This window comes from Phocoena phocoena, chromosome 7, assembly GCF_963924675.1.
Source record: "Phocoena phocoena chromosome 7, mPhoPho1.1, whole genome shotgun sequence".
NCBI lineage: Eukaryota > Metazoa > Chordata > Mammalia > Artiodactyla > Phocoenidae > Phocoena > Phocoena phocoena.
Window position 1 is genome coordinate 105,872,288 of NC_089225.1, and position 14,578 is coordinate 105,886,865.

At 40.3% G+C, this 14,578-nt stretch overlaps 1 protein-coding gene across 12 annotated transcripts in view; it reads right to left on the minus strand.

Moving 5' to 3' along the window:
* Nucleotides 1-976: 976 nt before the first annotated feature.
* The window catches only part of TRIP12 (thyroid hormone receptor interactor 12), a 105,408-nt gene continuing 91,806 nt past the window's right edge, over nt 977-14,578 (minus strand). For all 12 annotated transcript variants that reach the window (XM_065880450.1, XM_065880449.1, XM_065880448.1 and 9 more), the window contains 8 exons: nt 11,197-11,311; nt 10,749-10,903; nt 9,577-9,741; nt 6,597-6,761; nt 4,904-5,017; nt 2,803-2,897; nt 2,243-2,346; nt 977-1,515 (listed from right to left, as the gene is read on the minus strand). In XM_065880450.1, coding sequence (XP_065736522.1) covers nt 1,319-1,515; nt 2,243-2,346; nt 2,803-2,897; nt 4,904-5,017; nt 6,597-6,761; nt 9,577-9,741; nt 10,749-10,903; nt 11,197-11,311 — 1,110 coding nt within the window. In that variant the 3' untranslated portion in view covers nt 977-1,318. The remainder of the gene's footprint in view (nt 1,516-2,242; nt 2,347-2,802; nt 2,898-4,903; nt 5,018-6,596; nt 6,762-9,576; nt 9,742-10,748; nt 10,904-11,196; nt 11,312-14,578) is intronic.

Sequence of the window (14,578 nt, forward strand, 5' to 3'; positions counted from 1 at the left end):
TTCTTCAGTTGCTATTCTGAATTCTTTGAATAGCGAAATCAGCCATGAGCTGTGATGGTCTGCCTGCATTGAGATACATCTCTACAACTAAAAGTTATGCATACAGCACAGAACTATAAACAAAACAGGTGAAGCAAACTTTATTTATTTTCAGGTAAAAACATGAACCTGATGAATTATTGCAGATTTGAGAAATCAGCACAGAAAACAACTGGACAGAGCATTGCCTACAGGTGCTTTGATGTGTGTCGAGACAAAGGCTGAGCTGTTTGTCCCGCGTGAGCACTGGGAGGAGGGGGAGAGAAGAGCGGAACAGCGAAAGAAGACACCGGACGAAAACTTAAAAAGAGAAAAAGGGGGGAAAACTTTTTCTTTACTCCAACAGGGAATGAAAACTGCTAACATTGCTTAAAACCGTATACATCAATTCAAAATGCTCTGGCCACAGAATAATAAATACTGGCCAGCCCAAGCTGCAGACTTTTTAACCTACACAAAAGAAACGAATGAGCTCTCCTTGCCTCCATCACAGAGGCGGTGGTTGCCAGAATCACCACGTAAACAGTCCTAGTGCGTCCCTGGTACAAGGCCAGTGATACCCTACAACTATATTAAAACTAAGCTATAAGAAAAGCCTACCTAGTTACAAAGGCTGAATTATATTGACAACATATTTCAATTCCATGAATTTTAAATTATATCTTAATTTGAGAGAGAACAGGGAACAACGAAAGCCCACGGCTGACGAAGATGTACCAACTGTGGGTTCTGTATACAAAAAACCTGTGTGAGCGGCACAGACAGTACACGGATCAGGGCGGGGAAACTCAGGGGAAGTGAAAAGCACACAGAGCTCACCTCCTAAACTGTATTTGTCAAATACATGGGAGCTTTGATTTCTGTACTTATGTACAAGAGTTGTCTGTGGAGGAAACAAAACTGCAGACTTAGCTAGATGGATACACACAGCCCAGAGTTAAACTGCAGAGCGACATTTATTGTTTCAGCCTGGAAAAACATCCCTTTTTTAAATTTCACACAGCAAAGCAAGTTAAAAACTTCACTCGTCAAATAAATGATAATTTAAACAAGAACTTGCTAAAGAAACCTCATCACAACAACGTTTTAGGGCCTGATCACTTTAAGTCCATGGGGCCATTAATGAATAGGAACCAAGTGTCTCTTTTATAATCTGCAAGCCGTTTTCCTACAACAAGAAGGCGTAACATGTTTCCTTGACTCAGGTGATACATTTAGAAAAGAAATCATGATTTTTCTCTTTTGCTGTAACAGGCAGACACTGCGTTTCTCATTGTGATCAGGAAAGATGGAACGACTGCTGCCCTTCCCTCGCTGCCATCAACAGCTTTTCTCGCATTATCTCGATGCTCGAATAGTCCGGCAACTTAAGGTAGTTCACACAGGTCATTACGGAGGGCAGGAAGTCATCTGGGTTCTCTGTTGATTCGAAGGTCTTCCGGACAATTGTCAAAGGTGGATTCAAGCTCCGGAAGCCTGATGAAGAGGGAAGAAAGGAGGACAGAGGAACTTGGCACGTTTACGGGATGCCCGCCAGCTAGCTCAGGGAAACCCGCCTCTCATCCATAAGGAGAATGGGTCTGGAAGCACAAGTATACGTACCCTTTCTTATCTGCCCCCATCAGAAACACACTACACTGCTCTAATACACAGCGTTACCAAACACAGAGGTACTCTTTCCTGCTGGGCAATGAACTCTACCCATTCAAGATACGTCGAGGGTACGGAACCTGGTACGTGCTTTATTTACAATCAAAAGTCACCGTATAACATGGAGGCAAACCGTTCTTTATGCTTCCCTTATGCTTTTAAAAGAGCGCCAATTCAACTCATATTAGGATTCATTTCTGAAAAAAACAGACTTCATAATGCCTTTTCATCTAAGCCATCTAAGGGTTTATAATGTACGTGTGTCTGAGAATTTTCTGTAGAGAAGCAGCATTACATGTACATTAGCAGTCCTACTTCAGCGTGTTTAAGTCAACCCCTACGAATTGTCCTGCCAGTGACATCCCTTAACACACTGCAGAAGAAACTGAAAACTTAGGAACATTCTGATACTGAAATAACTAAGAGGCACTCAGGTCAAATGAAGAATATCCTGCTGTCGGCACTGAGGTTTTGCGTGCGTTCTCCACCCACCCCCCCTCACACACACACATACACTCACTCATAGCTACAATAAATCAACCGCTGTACCCACCTCCAACAGGCAATCTTGGGCTACCTGTCACAAACTGGAGAAATAACCTCTGCTGCTCATTATCAAAACTACTGAGAATCTCAAACAAGAACTTCACAGCCCGACTATAACAGAAATAAATATACCATAGTTACTTCATCGTATTAAAATACAGTTTTGACTCTCACAATTAGCTAGAGACTATCAAATGTAAATATGACTACATATGAATTCACATTGTAATGCACTCAAATATGTTTCTGTTGTTACAGTTGGAATTCAAGTGGAATGATTACTGTTGTAATAAATAAGACCTGTCTGGGATTGCACAGATATTTCCACTTTACTATACGTAAAAATGGGTAATGGGGTCACAGTGGGATTCCCCACCTTTCCTCCTCCCGCCCATTTTCACAGAAATACTTGGGGCAAAAAAAAAACAAAAAACCTTTCGGTCCTAAAGTTGCAGTCTTGAGAGAAATGAAGCCAAAATATTAGAAAGCCTCCTTTAATAAGTAAACAAATTTTAAAATGTATATATATGTGTGTGTATCTGAAAACTGGCAGAACCCAGGACTTACCTGTCATGAGTATAACCGTGATCTGGCCTGCAGCATTCCATCAGTGTCTTTGCATCCCAAGTGTCTGCTTTACTGCCACACAGGAGCTGATCCAGCTGTGTGTTTAAACACGGGCAACAGATTACTAAGGACACAGCTGTGTAACTGACTGAAAATGCACACATGTTCTGTTCTGTGGCGTGCCAATATAAAGGTCTACAGAAGCCCCAAAACTTCAGCTTGGTACTCTTTACAATGTGCTTTTCTAGTATATTTACAGATTCAAGCTCTTCTTCAGCTGACATGAACAGGTGCGCTGCCCATTTGCATGAACTAGGTTCTAGGGAGCCTTTAATCTAAGACAGAACATACCTGAGACCAACCCTTAATTGAAGTTCTCCTAATTCTTCTCGTTTCTTAAGAGGCTTTAACTCAATATGTACTTCTAACCAGGGAGATTTCATAAATCCTGGCTTTTAGAAACACGAGGGCACACCATAACGGAAACCAAGAGACAGAACAGTGAGCTGGAGACAGAAGTGGGAGAGGAGAGCTGAACTGAGACACAACAAATGGGTAGGTTTTCCCACTTTGCGAAGAAAGGCAATTCTGTGCCACGTGGTCGTCTAGGACCACGCTAGTCATTCCAGAACAGATATCAGAAAGCAAAAAATGCCTGTGTGTCCTTGGAAAATCTAACATGAGTTTCCAATTAAACCATCTCTCACCTGGTAGACTGCCCATTTGCAGGATGACTCGTACACTCTGAGAAAATCCATTTGGAGCATGTGAAATTTGGTATCTACTACGTGTCATTCACTGTCAGGTACTTTATGTATCTTGTTCAGTAAGAGAGAGGTTATCTCAATCTTATGAATGAGCCAGTCAGCTCAGATAGGACAAGCTGGGTAAGGTCACACCGCTAAGTAGTGGGGACCAGGATCCAATTCCAAAAGGAACACTTGCTGTTTTCAATTCCAGGTGACACTTAGTGCCTAAAAGTGCCAGGTACACCACATGTTTTAATAAGCAGCAAATCAAAGTGGGCATAAAAATAATAATTGAGATGAAAACGCTAAGTCATTTAAAGATTTCCAGATTCAGTCAGTAATAAAGGTGAGGTCTAAAGCTAGTACTCAAAAAAAGAAACAAAAAGGTTTCCAACCTGGGGAAACCAAACACCTTCCAGACCCTTTCTATGACACCTCACTATCAGTAAGTACTTTTCTGAGATTCTTGTTGCACTTTAAGTAAAGATGGCTGGAAAAAAATGATGCACATAAACTCATTAACTCCATTCTCACAAGTGTTCTCTGGATTTGGCAACTAGGTAATTTGCCACATTTCCTTAAAACTTCAAGGACTAACCTCACTCATTAAACAATCAACATCTCAGCGAATCCAGAAAGTTTAGCTTAAAAACAACAACAAGTAACCTCCCTAGTGTCACTTTCGTTACTATGGACCCATGGCTCTCCCCACCAGCCACAGGTGTACAGAAACCCAAGTCCCACTCTCCACCAAGCAGCGTCGAGGGTCAGCTGACAAGAATGCTATGCCTGGGACTTCCCTGGTGGCGCAGTGGTTAAGAATCCACCTGCCAATGCAGGGGACACGGGTTCGAGCCCTGGTCCGGGAAGATCCCACATGCCTCGGAGCAACTAAGTCCATGCGCCACAACTACTGAAGCCTGCGCTCCACAACAAGAGAAGCCACTGCAATGAGAAGCCCGCACACCTCAATGAAGAGTAGCCCCCGCTCGCCGCAACTAGAGAAAACCCGTGCGCAGCAACGAAGATCCAACAGAGCCAAAAAAAAAACAAACAAAAAGAAAAACAGACTGCTATGCTTACTCAATCACACATGGATCCCATGCTCTTTTATACTATATTTAATACTTATTTATATATGTTATACATTATACTTATTATATTTAATATTCTTCCTCACTCAGGAAATGATCTTATCTTTCCCAAACATCCACCCCGCCACCGCACACAACCATCTACCTTTCTGTTTGCAACAATGGGGTCTCTGACTAAATAGCAAAGAGAGACCCCACTAAGATAATTATAGGTACAGAACTAGAGACGACCATTTCTTTTACACACAAGCTACTCACTTCTTCCGGATAGAAGTACTGAAGGTGACTGAGTGGGAAGACTGATTCAAATCCATCTCTGAATGAATCAAACTGCCTGGAAACGCCTTCATTTAGTGCCCAGAATATAACCAGCTGCAAAAAGAAAACTCTTTCAAAATCTGCGACAAGATTTCAAATTTCTTTCCTATTTAATATTTGGCAAACTACAGTGAAACATCCTTCCTGATCACTTAAAAAAAAAAAAAATGAAGTCTTTAAAATATCTCCCAGTAAATTACGTAAGTAAAAGACAAGTCAGGTCAACTTCTAATTCAGGGTCTGGCCAATAAGAAAATGTAAAAAATGCCATGTGTGTTATAAGTTAATATATTTAGTGTGTTTTAAAATTCATTTATCAGTACATAAAATCCCTATGAGTTATACTTTACCTTACCAGATGAGAAGCAGATGAAACTTCCGAAGAGGATAAAATGTTATTGAGAATTAAAGATAATGTTTCAAGAGTCAAAATTACCAACTGTTAAGTGTTTTAAATTTTTAATGTGCAATTTTTAGTTCTAAACCCTGTTAAGTTCTTAGAGCCCAATCCTTCTGCAGTATGTGCCTCCACTTAGAAAAAGGTAAACTCTGGAATGCAGTCACATGAAACTGAAGGGTCACAGAAAGCATCTGTTATTGGTCCAACATCTCCTAGTCATCAATGACTTTGGCTAACCCTTTGGATTCAGAAATAGGGGACCTACTCAGATAAAAATGAAAACAATAGCGTACTGTTGACAGAAAAACACAAGCATTATTACAAATATTTTCAGAGAACCTAGTTTGGAGTTAACTCATCATTTACTAGTAAGCTGAAAGATTAATTTTCTCAAAGTAGGTAGTATGAGAACACAGCCCTACTGACTGTTAAAGGAACTACTTAGGAATCACAGAACTGTTAGGCATACTAAATAATAGAGGTCCTCTCTGCTATCTTCTTCTCTCAAACTGATGAAGAAACTGGAGTTGAAATTTTTCAGAGGTTCTATCTAAAATCCCACAGTAAGTTAGTGGAAAAGTCAGGTCTAGGAGGTATAGGTGGTATTTTGTCTGGAACCCAATGCTCTTTTCATTCAATGTCAGGAATAAACCAAAAGAAACTTTTCCAAAAGTAGTGATAATAAAGACTTACATAGGTTGTAATCTAAAACATAATTTGTATTCAGTACAAAATTGTTTTCCTTAGCTTAACAAATATGGTCAAGGATCATGAAAGGCCTCACCAAACCCATAAATGTGTGCGCGCACGCACGCGTGGACAGCGTTAAAGGTTATTAGGTCAAGTTAGGTGGCTTGATAGAAAGGTAGAAATGCAGTTTAGTGACAACACAAGGGATGGCTGCTTTTCACTGATTTCTTCAAACTAAGAAAATGAGATGTTATTAGATAGTATTCAAGCTTGAAGAGAGAGAGTTCAAGGTTATAGAAGGTACTGCAAGATATCTGACATGTTCTCTCAAGAGCAAACAGAAGCGAAGGTCAGGAGAAGTGGACTTCGTGCAGTGATCCCGGGCGTCAAAGGTCTCACACCAGGGTGTGCAGCAGCTACCGGACACGCACCTGTGCTTCTCTCGACCCTCCCTTCCCTCCCTCACCTCAAAGCAGGCCCCCCGGGCCCAGCCCCGCATGGCCACAGCTGGCCTTCGCCCCAGGGGGCGCTGCGAGTACATACTCTTAGATACTCCTCCAAATTGTGGATGGTGACCGGTATATCCTTTCCTCCTTTCTTCAGTTCGATGTTGGGAAACCCTGGCAGAGTGAAATCCAATCCTAGATCTTCAACTGAGCAGCCATTCATAGTCAGGGTTTCTAATGCATACTGTAGACTCTCTTTGGTCTAAAAAAAAGGGGGCGGGGGGTCAAGCCCAGTAATTCAGTCAGTTATGTTTGTGTTTATGAAATAAAAGATATGCTAATAAATTTTATGGGTTCCCTTAGCTCTTCTTTCTTTCTTTCTTTTTTGTCATAATCTACACAAAAATAAGTCACTGAGGTCACAAAGGAAATAATCTTAAACACTTCAAAATCCAATTATTTTTATATGAGAAAACAAGATAGCCTGAGTGCTCCTCCGCAATGAGGTGTCCGCTACCCAGTCTGACCACATTCAGTCAGATTTCACAGAAAGGCCATAATCATTTGCACAGTGGTCAGTTTAAGAGGGTAGGCTCTATAGAGCCAGACAAACGTTTTATAAATTCTAGGCTAATCTTAATGAATCCAATACATGTATATAGCAAAGACTGAGTAACACAGTGCCGTTAGGAAATTGTAAATACAAATAATGCACTATCTAGTATAAATAAATTTTTTCTCTGCAAGCTCAAGTCTAAAGAATACCCAGAGATTCTTCATTCGATTACTGTAGGCCAGCATTAACAAATTTGTATTCATACAGCAACAGTGTGATGAAAAAAGGCTCTAAGCAAACCCCTAAGAAAAGTCAACTCCTACTCTGAAGACAAATGTTAAAAAGTTTGTATTATTCACTTTTTAAAATGTTTAAGATCATGAAAGGCTTATATAAAATATAATTTCTGAATCAAAGACCAACACACAAAACTGCAAATTCTATCTGAAAATGAAGGTATCCAGTATAGGAGAAAGAAGGTAAATGACTTTCCGAATTAAAGATGCCTCCGAGTATGAAATTCCTAATGGCTAAACAGTCAAAGTGCAGAAAATCATTTAAACAAAAAAAAGGCTGCAAAGTTCTGGTTAACAGTCATTTTTTAAAGAGGAAAGTGAAAGCTGCGTAGGATTACAGATAATTCAAAACACAGAGGAGGGTTAGGGTTAAGGTAAAATACATTGTTGAGAATTTTTACTCCTCTGCAAAAATACATGTTTAGGTCTCTCTCAGTTTCAGGAAAATCATTGGATGACACACAAAGAAAGACTTTTCATTTTACATTTGAAATATTCTTCAGCAAAAGGACTTAAACTCTCCATTTTAACGTTCTCTGACTAGAAAGCTCTCCAAAATGCTATCATTGATAGGAATCTAGAATATACAATATGTCCTTGAGATGTTTAAAAGGAATTAGCTGTCCGTTTCTCTAGACCTTACACGTTAAATTGAAAGCCAAGTTTTAGCCCATTTTCCATGTGCCTTTCAAGAATTTAAACTGCCCAGTGGAAACTCAGCCAGGACAACTTGCTCCATCTGAATGCTTTATAAATAATGAGGTGAGGTGTGTGAGAATACCACCAGTCCTCATGTTCCAGTTGCCAGTTTCTGGAGTGTGGTTTCTGTGCTATGGATTTTATATTTTTAAATCGGTAACATCAGGAATAATAAAGATTAGAAGAACAAATCTCCAAAGATTTGAGAAAGAGAACTGTGGCAGCATACTGCACTGGAGACAAGGGTAAGTAAGAGAGCTTGCAAAAGCTGTCAGAGTGTGGGCTCCAGAGCACACAGCCTGGGTTTCAGTTCTAGCTCTCCGGTGTTCTAGGTATGTGACCGTGGTCAGGTTACTCAACCATCTGCCTTGGGTTTCTCATGTGTAAAGTAGGGGTAACGGGAATATCTAAATCTCACAGCAGATTAAATGAATGAGTACACGTAAGGCTCGTGGAAGAGCACCACGAGCTGTCCTGTATCTGGAGCGGGCGGGGCTGTCTGTGGTGGTGTTCGCGTTATTTTCCTAAGAGATGATCTTAAATAAGATGACAGTAGTTTAAAATTTAAACCTTAAAAGTTGGTGAGCATAAACCTTACTAAAAATCCCAAGACAACAGGTTTTATATGGAAAAGAGGGACCTGGCTTCTTTAAACACCAATTTCTCTTAATAAACATTTACCCCAAAATTACCATTAATAATTACCGATTAATATGGGAGATAAAATTAATTTTCTTACAAATCACCTCCTTCCCTGACAAAAAGTATTCTAAAAAACCCATCTACTATAAGCTCCTCTATCTTAAGAGATGTGACACTTTTTCTAGCTACAGAATCTTAAATCTCTATTCTTATTTTATGTAATTTATAAAATGGGAGTTGATTTAACACTGGTCCATGTTACCTGCCCCCATACAAGACGTCTGACTCTATGCCACTTTTTAAAAATACAACTTTGTCTTCTTCCAATTATTCTCAAATGATTTAATTTTGTTAATGTATAGAGAACATACATTAATGATTTAAAGATCAAGATTACCCATGAGATCTAACAAGAGAAACCTTAACAGATGTTACCAAGAAACAGTGATACCTACCATGACCTTCAAAAATATCTTCCTGAGATCTCTCTAGAAACAGATGAACTGTTCCTAAATTAAGCCATCTTTCTGGAAAATCAATCTGTCCTGCAAATAGCCTTATTGATTCAAACGCTTACTAAAAGAACTCAGTATGATAGAGTATCTGCCCAGTTACATAATGTCCATCTAAAATATAATAAACAAGAGCCCTATGGTTTTAGTTAGGGGTGTATTTTATTTGCTGGTCAAGCTGTCTGTTCAACACCTGCTGTTATTACAGGTCATCTTACCAACTGTAAAATCATATGCTTCAGTTATTATAATAAAAATTTAAACTCTTCCAATATAAAATAATAACTGGACCAAATACAAATCATTAACAAAGAACTCATCTTTCTACAAAAAGAAACTGATCCACTTGACTGTCTCATTTTCTAAGCCTACCTGGGATTTATCTTGTTCAAGTCTTTTCTTCTGTCTGACAATGTCTTCTAGGTGATACACTGATCTGGCTACAACTGGGTCAATGTCAAACAAATCGTGTGACGTCAGCGAAGTTTCTTGCCGTAGCATCCATTTATAAAAAGGTAAGCCCAGGGGAAGGTCCACCTGAAAGAGAAGGTGCAAATATCACAACAGTCACACCAAGCTTCTAGCACTGCCTCAATTCTTTAAGTGATACTTCAAGAGGTCATTTTAAAAGGTCAAGTAATCCCCAGGGGAAAAAAACATATTTAAAGAACTGTTTCTCTCAGTACATGAAACTGTCCCCATTTAAGCTCAATTTGGGGGCTGATATTGTTAAAAAAAAAAAAATTCGAATACTGACGATTCCTATTGAAACACTGGCCCTAAAATAGAAGTTTTCAATGATGGACATACATTCTCCATATGGACCTCAACACCAAGAGATGTTTAGAGGAGTCTTACTCAACTTTGGACCAAGTGAACTTAATTCCACTTCAGTCTGTATTATTGCATATTTGGAAGGAAGAATGTAGAAGACCAATTAGTTATAACTAAAATGAAAAAATGGAACTTCAAAAATAAATGATTAACAGCACGTTCTTTCAACAACAATGAAATTGTAAGCCCGACATCAGATGAAAACGTCTTACACATACTGACAAAGTATCTCAGAAAACATGAGAAGAAAAAAATGAAGAAAAGTCCAGAAACATTCAAACCTCTGTGAATACTAGTTTTTGGGGTTATTCTCACTCCTGCACGTTAATGGAAATTTACTGCAGTTTAGCCACATGTTCACACTTTTCCTACTGAATTAAAAATCTAACTCAAACACTTAAAAATATATATAATTAAAACCACGCTTAATGTTGCCTGATTCTCTGAACCCTTGCTACTAAAGGAACGGTCCACAGACTGGCACTTGGGTATCACCTGAATGCTGGTAAGAAAATGTGGAAACCTGGGCCTGACCCATGAACTGCTGAATCAAAACTGGCTTTTTAAATAAATTCTCCAAGCAATTCATATGCGCATTAAGGTTTGTGAAGCAGTGTTTTAAAATATAGCATTAAATGCAGGGGATTAAGGTACCGTCATAGCACACAGGTACAAAAAAATTGTAGAAAGAAAGGTAATTCTATACTTACCAATCTGAAATCCATGATAGCCTTGGCCATTAATTTTCCTAAGAAGCGAAACTTCATCTTAACTTTTGCGATATGAGCTGGCTTAGCTGTCCTACCAAAGGGAAGCGCAAACAGGCCTTGGAGGTTTTGAATATACTTGGTCCCTTCTTGGCTTCCTATAAAATGAGTAAATCACCAAACTTTAGATGCTATTTCCCAAAACAAGACAGACCCGGTAATTAAGAACATTTAAGAAATTCAGTATTCTCAAAATCAGATAGCAGATCACAGAATGAAGTCCTCTAGAGCTGGAAGGGCCTCCCTTATTTGATAAATGAGAAAACAAAGGTGAAAAGAAACTAGGTCAAAGAGCCAGGCCCTCTACTATACGCTAAATATATATAATGAATTGTAAGGGCCCTTTACCTGAACTGGATAACAAACTGACTTAGTCACAGATTAGTATTACCTTTTGGATTGCTAAGAGTTACTTCTTCCCCTCTCCAGAGACCCAAGTCAGCTCTCTGTAGTTCCTGAGATACAAGTGCATAAAACTCCAGTGTAGGCCCCAGACCTGTGCCAACCTACAGAGGAACAAAAGTAGGACAAGTCAAAGTTTAGAATCTGTGCTGCCCTTTTTTTAACCTGCCAACCTTCTGGCAATGGGTACTAATCGCAACTGTTCACCAGAACGTATTAGAGATTATTTCCCAAACTGTCCTGTCTTCCCTCAGCCCAGGTCACCTGGAACGAGAACCAGCAACCCTTTACTATTTCCTGCTTCCTGTGGCCCCAACATTTTAATTGTATGGTTCAAACTCATATACTAATACGAGTACCCTTGCAGCTATATACCGTGCCCTCAGGGAACAGATGGCACTGTCTGGAATGGATTTCTTTCCCATTCTCTCTCTGGTGAACTGTTCCCCTGGAACCAACTCAAATGTCTACTCCTCAGGAGAAGCCTCTTTATCTGCCCAAGCAGTTACTTTGCTTCTTTTTCAGAACTTACATTTTGGCTACTTAAGTACTCACCACATTAGACTACCATGATTTCATTACATGCTTGCATACCTCACTGAGGGGTAACTTTAATTCACCTTGTATCCATTGTAATGCCTGGGCAAACACCAGCCATTTAATAGAGGTTTGTTGAATAAAACACAAAAGAAGGAACGTCTGGACCCACACCAGCACCCACAGTTATTCCTTCATGTTCTACCAAGGTCCTATCAGCTCACACCATAAATTAGATATGCAAGTAAAGATAAGTTAATTCCATAGTTTATAAGCCTAATCTAACCACAGTCCTGTCAGGAAGGTTATATTTCACTTACTGATTACTTGTAAATAATGAGTATTATTTCAGCATTAACACAGTTTCTTTCCCCACTAGCTTAAAGGATTCGACGTAGTCCACAAAACGGTTAACTGTAACTTTCCAAACAGTGACCTGCTTGGGTCTGGCAAAGCCTTCTAGACCCAGCTCCACGTCTCTGTCAGTACTCCACAGCTGTAACTGGCATCAGTATTCACCTCCTGCTGCAACCAAAGCCTTGGAGCCACCCGTGATGCTTCCCTTTCTGGCGCCTTAACAACCCATCATTAAACACTGTAAGCCCCACCTTCAGAATATGTTCCAAACTGGTCACCATAGCATCTCTTATCTGGCCCAGTGCTAGAGGCTCCTAAGTGGTCTCTGCAATGGCGCTCTCCACACCTCATGTCCTACTCTCACAGCGTGAGAGTGGATCCTCATATAACCTAAGTTCACATCATTCCTCCACAGCCTCCAAAGGCTCCCCATCTCGTTCAAGCAAAAGCTCAAATTCTTAGCTTGGCCTGGGTGTCCTATGTGATCCCTTGACTCCTATTTCTAGCCACTGTCATCCTCCAACAGGCAGGGAATTCTGCCTCAGGGCTTTTGCTTCACTTTTCTTTTGCTAAGAGATAGCCTTTGCCCTAGATAGTAATGACTACTGCTCAAATGTCACCTCATTCCACCCTATCCTCTCCCCATCATGCTCTATCTTCTTATTTTGCTTTAGTTCTTCAGCACACATCCTACATACATGTACGAATGAGTGTGTGTGTGTGTGTGTGTGTGTGCTAAAACTAAAAGCTCCATGACAGTAAGGACTTTGTGTATTTTGTTCTCCACTCACTCGTGAGCCTAGGAGGAAGGTAGGGAAAGAAGAAAAGAAAAAAGCTGCAGTAACACCTGGTATCCACCAGATGGTGCTTTAAAGCCAGTTGATCCTTAGCTCCTTTTAGCATAATTATCCCAGGTTAAACAGAAATCATAGATTAGATCAGCCTATTTCCTTCATCCAAATACTGTTACTGCTAACAGTAAAACAGACTTAACTTAAAATATTAAGTGACATGGGCAAAACTGTATACACTTTCATCCCAGGAAGCCTCTGTGAGGGTGGAAGGACCAGGTCACACCTGCTCTGGCGAGTCACCCCTGCACTGGGCTGGCCAGCAACCCCGTAGATAGACCTGACCTTTCCAGGGATCTTTATCCTACCCAGCCACTCCCTTAAAAAAAAAGATAGGTACTGTGGTTTTGCTTCATTTGTTTTGAAAGGAATGAAGAGATTCAAAATTTGCCAGCCCAAAATGTCTCTTTGGCATGCGGATTATTTACAGCTGAAAACAATCAAGGCCCAAAAGACTCAGGAAGAAACTGACTTACTCTCTAACTGCCTAAAAGAATTTTGATAAAGGGCCGGTTCCCACAACAGAGCTATCACCAGAGGTATCTGCAAAGAATATGGGCTAGGGATGGTGGGAGGAAAACAGGGCCTAGGGATCGGAGTCCACTCTGGGTCCCATTGTCTCTGCCTGGCCTGGCAAATATTTGTTTACCAAACATTTGCTCCATGTGGACTGCCTTCCTCCCGCCTTTGAAGTCCCAAACCACTACCCCCAACATCCTCTTTTGTCTTTGGCTGAAGACAGTATTTAAGAGGAGGGTTTTGGCCATTTTGGTGAGTTACTCAGACTTCCTGTGACCAGCCAGAAGAACCCAGAAGGGTAGAGGAAAATGTCTTCCAAAAGGAAGGAAAAGCATAAAGCTCTAGAAACAAACACAGAAAAACAAAAAAGTTTGACAACTTGTGTTATTTGAAACTTTCAAAGTCTTTCTCTTTCAAAAGCTAATGCTTATATACTAGCATATACCACGTAACAGATAATGTTGTGTTTTACACATTTTAGCATTTAATCACTTAAACAACATAATGAGGTAGGCAGGCACAGTCACTGTGCCCTTTGTTGGGTTATTACTGGGAGTTTACATAACTAGCCCGACTTCATACAGCTAGTAAGCGGCAGCACCAGGCTCCCCAGCCCACGCTCCTAACCTGTCATAGTCCTGGCGGCATATACCACGTGACAGGTAATGGGCTTAAGTGGTTTGCTGAGCCCAGAGACTGGCTTAGTTCCTCCCTGGCTTACCAGTCATCTCTATTCAAGAATGGAGCCCATTCTGTTCTGACATTTTGGTCAGGATTCTTCTAGAGCCAGTTAGAAAGGCTTCCTAACAGACACCAGCTGACTTGTACGGCTGAATCTGGTTGACAACCCGAGGCTTCCTAAGCATATATAAAACCAGCACTCCAACCCTTCTTCTTCAATGAAGTCGGCTCACAGAATTTTTTCCAGAGTCATCAGGAAAGACCCATCAGTGAAAATCATAAAATTGTGATTTCTGTATCAGCATTTCAATCCTGACCCGTGGAACAATCAGCGTGATGCTATTCTGAACTTAAGTTTAGGTTTCATGTAAGACGCAATCTGAACAGGGGCATGAAGGATGAGAGAGTAAAGACGTTCATTCCTGA